This window comes from Atta cephalotes, assembly GCF_000143395.1.
Source record: "Atta cephalotes unplaced genomic scaffold scaffold00038, whole genome shotgun sequence".
Taxonomy (NCBI): domain Eukaryota; kingdom Metazoa; phylum Arthropoda; class Insecta; order Hymenoptera; family Formicidae; genus Atta; species Atta cephalotes.
In genome coordinates, this window is record NW_012130102.1 from 155,980 (window position 1) to 163,916 (window position 7,937).

Consider the following 7,937-nt stretch of genomic DNA (forward strand, 5'->3'; position numbering starts at 1 on the left):
TTAAGGTTAATAGTATAACGTAACTTATTAAAAGTTAAACTAATACTTAACAAGTTTAGTTTAGTATACTATATATATATATATATATATATATATATATATATTATTATGATACACACATGTTTTACGAGATTTTGCTGCATTCGAAAATATTACCCGAGTACCTTCGAGTATTATTTTAAACTATTTTGTTGTTTATTGAAAAAGTTAAACAAGAATAAACTATATAGTTTGATATAGTGTAATAATTGAGTAGTGTAATAATATATTATTACAGAAAATGTAATATTTTATTATAATTATAATATATTACTACAGGAACCCTACTATCAAACTATATAGTACAGGAACTGTAACACATTTTTGTAGGATATATTATTATTAATATATTGCAAAAATTAATATATTAATTACTATACAGAAATATATACTACTACTATCATACTACTATAATATTTTATTATATTATAAAATATCATATTTCTTGTATATAATAATATTATGTATTATGTTATTACGAGAAACATACTATATTATTCCTATAATATATCATAAAAGTGTAATGTATTACAGAAACATTGGAGATAGTATTTCGAACGTGGTTTTCTTCAGGAAAAAGGGAGAATAACAGCAAAATGCCGAGGTATTACCGAGAGATCACTGAGGCGCCACGAAAGCGTCGCCGATGGCTCCACCGTCTCAATCGCAGAAGGTTCCTTCTCTCCGCGAGATGAGTCACGCGCGTCGTTGAGGATACGACGTCAAGATACCCAGGTACCGATGACACCGATGTATATATCAATGAAGTGTCACTGCCAGGACGTCACGGAAGCGTCACCAACGCCGCACGGCGCGACGCCGAGGACCTCGCTCTCGCACGCCTCGCTGTATCCGTTCTGTCGTTTCCGATTCTGTTTCACACGCACAATCTCCGGGGTGAGGACGATACTGATATTCAGGACGATATGATGGGACACTCACCGAGATACTCTACGTTCGCGAGTACCGTAGGGATCGGGAACGATCTGACGGAGTAACGTTGCTTTGCGTTGCACGCGCGACACCAGGAGTGGCCATTTTAAAGCCAAGGCCTCACTTGACGCTTCGGCGTTTCGTCTCGCCTCCACTCCACTCCACTTGCCTCCCTCAGGCATGACCGTGCGATCCTCTGATACCGCATGCGCATGTCGGACTAGACCGTGTGAGCGTCGTTTCATAGGGGTCAATTCTGTGTGTCTTGAAACGAGGTGAAAATTATAAAAGTGAGCGATTCACTTAGGTGTGTTGACTAATGAAATTATAAATATTCTCTAATAAATTTGCTCACTTTTGTAATTTTCACCTCGTTTTATAATAAATAGTTGTGCCTCTCAGAAATCAGAGCATATCGCTTCTCTTTCCTCACTGTAAAGTAAGATTTGTCATTCATAAATAAGCCTTGTTTGTTATATTTTTTTTTAATTGTTTTCTTTTCTTTTTTATAGATATACTTTATATTAGATATGCTCGCGAATATGTTACATCATTTTGGATACGCAGGTGATAAAGATATAGTTGATTAAAGGGACAGATCTACAGATTTGAAATTAAAATGTCTTTTCGTAAGTTATATGTATAATATAAGTGTTACTTATAATAAATTAATTATACGTGTATAAAATATATTAATTAAAATTTAAAATGATTTTGTTATACATTTTAAAATATAGAAATAGCATAAATTTTACTTTCAGAAGCTGAGTGAGTGGGTCTATTTTTCAATTCTTACAACTTTTCCTTAGATAAGACTTGTTATAATTCATTGTATTCCTCAAAATGATATTGTTTCAGTATACTACCACTTTCCTCACTATAAAGTAAGATTTGTCATTCATAAATAAGCCTTATTTGTTATATTTTTTTTAATTGTTTTCTTTTCTTTTTTATAGATATACTTTATATTAGATACGCTCGCGAATATGTTACATCATTTTGGATACGCAGGTGATAAAGATATAGTTGATTAAAGGGACAAATCTACAGATTTGAAATTAAAATGTCTTTTCGTAAGTTATATGTATAATATAAGTGTTACTTATAATAAATTAATTATACGTGTATAAAATATATTAATTAAAATTTAAAATGATTTTGTTATACATTTTAAAATATAGAAATAGCATAAATTTTACTTTCAGAAGCTGAGTGAGTGGGTCTATTTTTCAACTCTTACAACTTTTCCTTAGATAAGACTTGTTATAATTCATTGTATTCCTCGTCTCAAAATGATATTATTTCAGTACACTATCACTGTAATATTCTTCTCATCCACTGTTATCCTAAGCTAATATTAAAAAATGAACAAATCTTTTAAAGACTTATAAAGGATTTTTGTGAATTAAATTTGATAAAAATTCAAAATTCAGGCTCAATAGTGGCTTAATGGATCGGAAAAATAATTTTTCATGAAATTAAAATATTTTTGATTGTCAAAAAGTATAAATCTTAGTGAAAATTTTTTTTAGAATTTTTTATACAAATTGGAAATTTTCGGAAGATACCGAGAAAGTTTATATTTTTTTAATAGAATTTTTTACGTATGTAAAATTCTTTGAAATATAAGATTTAAAAAATTTTTCATTCTATAAAATTAAAGAAAAAATACTTAAACATTTTTTAATTTTATAAAATTTTCTAAAACAATTTTAAAATAAGAAATTTTAGGAATCTAAAAAAATTCCAGAATTCACATAATTTTCACGATATTATTGGACATTTCCTTTTGCAATTTCAACAAAAAGGATGGGAAAGTCATGTGTGCGAGATGTTTTAGTTATTTTAGCAATTCGAGTAGCGCCGTCTTCCCAGCCGAAATACACGCTATCCCATTTTCTTTCTTTTCTCTCATCGACCAGGTTTCTCTCTCACTTTCTTCCGTGCGATGAAAGTATACTGCAGGATTACACGTGAAGTTCGATCTAAATACGAAGCGAACACAAGCGAGGAACAGAGGGAAACGCATGCGAGCTGCGCGCACAATCGATGATTCATCGCACAATCGTAAAGTAATAATATTCGCAACGGATATTATGATATTATATGTTTTTTTGCACAGTTAAATGTAATCTAAAGCGTGGCTTTTGTATCTGGTGTCGAATGCACTTTCGGTTGTCAGATTTCAGAATTGATGGGTGTAATCGCGCATTAGAACGTGAATTACACGCAAATGATTAATTATCCGTTCCTCCGTAGAATATCGAATCATCGTGATTTAAAATACAAGTAGTTGCAAGAATTTGAGAGATTGCGACATCCATTTAAAAAAAAATCGAATTGAGATTCAAAGCGAGAGAAAGATTAATCTTTCGGGAATTTAAATATATCACGACCTGAATTTCGTATAAAATTATAATTTCGAGTACAATTTTGAGCAAAATTTGATAAGGAACTGATTATTTGAGGATTTTAAAAATACCGTCATTCAAAAATTATCGAAATAAACGTTCTTTAAACTACTATAGTTGCAAGAATTCGAGATATCTCAGCATGGACGATTTTAAAAATTCGATTCTTTGAAATTGGAGACGAATAACATCTCAAGAATTTATAGTATATCACGACTTAAATCTCGTAAATACAATTTTGAATATAATTTTAAGCGATTTTCTAAGGAATATTCTTTAATTAATTACTTGGGAGTAAAAGAATTTTATCTTTTACATGATTTTGAAGTACAAGATTGCATGTAGTATTTTTTTTATTTCAAGTATGTTGATTAATATAAATGATTAATATAAACTCCTTTTTTTCTCACGAGACTCGTTTCTGTTATCAATTGATAATGCCATTAAGAAAACTAAAGATAGTTAGTAAAAAGTTTAATAGAAAAATGAGATTACTTTTATTGGAAGAAGTTGAAATATGTATGCGTGCATATTTTTATTTGTACATTTTTAAAATATACATACATTTCAAAATATTGTTTTATTAATTTAATAAAAGGTTATCGATAAGCTTTGAATTTGTATTAAAAGATTTTGATACATAATTTTGCTGAAAATGTAATGAAAAGATGATAAGTGTGAAGGAATAGTAAATAGTAGTAAATCAGTTTCTGATTTATTTGGGTTTCATTCAGGACACGTGGTCTTGTTTCGCCTTTGCATTATATCAGAATGGAAGTGCATATATAGGAAAGATGTGCATTTTGAAAGTTAGAAAGAAAAGCTATTTGCTCCGAGAGAACGGATACGGAGCATCTATCTACATTTATATAAGGACTTCGATTCTGAAAAGCCACTTCTATCGTTGCGCAACTATGTCGAGTGAAGCGCGATATCTATTAAAATACCATATTGTACTTGAAATTGTAATCTGTTATATTTAGATACAAGTCTATTTTTTTTTAATTCTACAATCTACATATAAAAAAAAAATGACAAAAAATTATGCAGAATTAAATACAGAAATATTACGAGAGTATCTGCGTGTATTCATTAAGTCTCACTTAAAACTAAAGTTTAATATTAATAAAAGATATTATTATTTGTCCTTTAAATCTTGATTTCTACTTTGTGATATTATGTAATATGATATTATATAATAATTTGATGAATTTTAGAATTTTTTTATATGATTTTTCAGATTTTTGCAGAATTCCCGTACAATTTTTTAGAAAACTCCTTAAATTTTTTTTAGAATTTTTTGAGAAAGTCCACAGTCTTTTTTAAGTTTTTTTTATACATGTGAATTATGAAATATTATATACCTAAGATTTTTCATTCTATAATTTGCGAAGAACATTTATAAAATCTCAAGAAATTTAGTGTTTTTCAAAAATTTAAATATGAAAGTTAAAAATTCTTGTAAATATTTTGAGAATTTTTTGAACGGAAAGGAAAAAGGACTTATTTCTCTATAATCGATTATTGCAATAAAATTGTATTTTAAAATTAATATTACAAAATCTTAATGATAGAAAACGTTCAATTTTATTTTCGGCAAGACTTAATTTTTTAGTTGTGTAATTTAGTTGTGTTGCAAAAGAGTGATATACATTCAACATTTATACTGTAGTTACATATAAATAAACCAGTGAGACATTCAAATATCGTTAGAGATGTGCGGAATGCCTTTGGGAATGTCTATATAGCTTACTATACTCTTTGTTATTTGCTTTATGAATTATTGGAATATACAACACCCACACAACGGAACTCAATGCACGTACTTGTAATTAATAATTGAGGCTAATTAAGCTTCAAGTAATCGAATATTCTCACAGTGTGTCACGTGTGTCCTTCGTAAATCAATATCTCTGACTTCCATCGTCTACTGCATGGCACCATGTAATCACATTTATTAAAGCACTGTAGCGTATCTTGACAGAGCAAATAGTCACGTTATAATTATGTGCGACTCTCTCGATATAAATAAAGCACGTAATGATCGCGGATGTATCCTACATGCAGCGGACAGGAGATTTTAAGAAAATTTCAGACGATGGATGCGTTGTCTAATTTCAGAAATGTTACATTTACAACTGTACATTCGACAAGTCGTGTGATTTCGCGAGATAGAAATTTATGTTTCTCCGACATAATTTAAGCGATTTAAAACGAGATCGACTCATCTTTTCCGGTTGGATGAATAACCGTGAAAGTTTTAACCGGTCGCGGCCAATGTATCGGAAAGAATCTTTATGATCTTCGGGACATATCATCTTATTTATTTTGATTCTGACGTTCAATCGACTGGATCGTTTACGTTACTTATAAGATTACAATCTGTAAATAAAATAATTATTATAAGCGGTTGTAGAAAAAGCTCTTACACGTCAGTATTACTCTAGTGTTCTCAGGCTTTCTAAGGCTCGCATATTATCTTTATACAACTCACAACGTGACCTATATATAAATATATGTACAGGATGATTAATTTTAATTTTAACAGGTAGATATTTTGAAATTTCATCAAAAAACATTCCAAATAAAAGTTATATAGTAGTCATCATTGTACATCCGTATCTTTATATCATGCAACTTTTATTTGAAGTTTTTTTTTTTTTTTAAAATAAAATTGCATATTTAGAGATATTTGTCTGCTAAGATTAAAATGAATCATATACATAGTATTGATTAACAAATTCATTGAGCTTCGTTGAACTTTTATTCATTTGAAACTTCCTTTTTCCAAACATATATTATAAATATATAAACAACGTAAAAATATACAATGTAACAAATGTAATACCCTATATGAAATGCCACGTAAAAACTTAACATTCAGAGATCATTTTATGATATGCCTTATAAGATAAGTGGAAAATTTTCTATTATATTATCGCACTATAAAATAATCTTATTAGATAAATTCTTATTACATTACGTGCTGCTTTTAATCAACAGTTACATGTATAAAAAGATCTTTTCTTTTATTTCCTTCCTTATATAAATAATATATAGGTATGTAAATAAATAATAAAATAATTCCTATTTTACACAAATTAAATAATAAAATTCTAACGCGATAATATAATAGAAAAAAATGTTAAATATTATACATGCACACAATTAACACACTCTTAATATGTAAAATAAATATAATTTCTACGTGCAATAAAAATGAGCATACAATATACACTGCAAGTGAAATACACTATATACAAATACAAGGTATTGCATACATTAACGCTGTACAAGTATAAGTAAGTATTTACATTACTGTTATTTACACGATTAAATTTCATCTCCGCTCGTCATTGTTTGCATCGATTGTTTTGTTGATCCAATGCAGGTAATGTTGTATCTTAGTGTATACGTCTGGATAGCCTGGTCTGGCACAACCAGATCCGAAAGATGTGACGCCGGCTAGCTGCCAAACGCCATCGGTACGACGACATTGCAGAGGTCCTCCAGAATCACCCTGAAGATTAAGAAGATAAACAAAAAATGAGATTCAGATTCTATTTCGGTACATAAAATTGTTTCCATATTCATTATCAACTTCTAACATTGTAATTAGTATTATAATTAATATAAGTATTAACATTAGTATAAGTATTAACATTAGTATAAGTATTAACATTAGATATTAATATAATAGTTTACTTTCTGCTGAATAAATGAAAAAATCTTACAGAGTTTCTTTGTAGTTTTTCGTTGAAATAGGAATATTTGATAAAATAGATTTAAAGTGAAGAATTTTATTTGTTGCTAATTAAAAAAATATTATTTAAAAAATATTATATCTAGAAAATATTATTGTGGCTTCATTGATTTGATATACAATAGAAATTCATTGTTAAAGAATCTTAATGATACATCACTAAGATTTTTTTATTTTAAATATTTAATATTATGGATTGCTATATAAAAACATATACTTAGAATTCGAAATCTTCTTTCAAAGCGACAGTAATTCTTGGCTATTCTTGAATATCTCGCGCGCCATTGATCGTGTATTCAATTTTATTATGAGAAAGTGCACGAGCGACGTAATTAACAACAAATTGACGCTTTCAAATAATAAAACATGTTTGTGAACGATTCGTTTTATTCTCGGTAGCCAGTGCAAGCATGTACTAACATGTTCACGCGTTTGTATTTTGTATGAATGAATTATACAGGTTGAATCAAATTTTCCATGCAATGATAAAACGTTCTATCACATACGATTATAAATAAAAAGTTGAGACTTTCGACAATTTTTAATTTTTAAGAAAACTGATTATTTTCTACATATCTTTGATAAAAAAAAGGAAAAAAACTTTTCATAACATCTCAGAATATTTTATAAAATATTTCTTATATTTTTAATTTATGAAAATTAAAAATACTTTTAACTTTTTCAGACTTGATAAATTTTCTTTGAAAATTATAGAATGAGAAATCCTAGAATATTTCAGAATTTATATGTATATATATATATATATATATATATATATATATATATAATAA

At 28.5% G+C, this 7,937-nt stretch overlaps 1 protein-coding gene across 1 annotated transcript in view; it reads right to left on the reverse strand.

The window, feature by feature from the left end:
• Positions 1-6,723: 6,723 nt before the first annotated feature.
• LOC105621869 (chymotrypsinogen A) overlaps positions 6,724-7,937 on the reverse strand; it is a 4,670-nt gene continuing 3,456 nt past the window's right edge. Inside the window, exon 5 of the mRNA XM_012203308.1 lies at positions 6,724-6,903. Within this exon, the coding sequence (XP_012058698.1) occupies positions 6,724-6,903 (180 nt within the window). The remainder of the gene's footprint in view (positions 6,904-7,937) is intronic.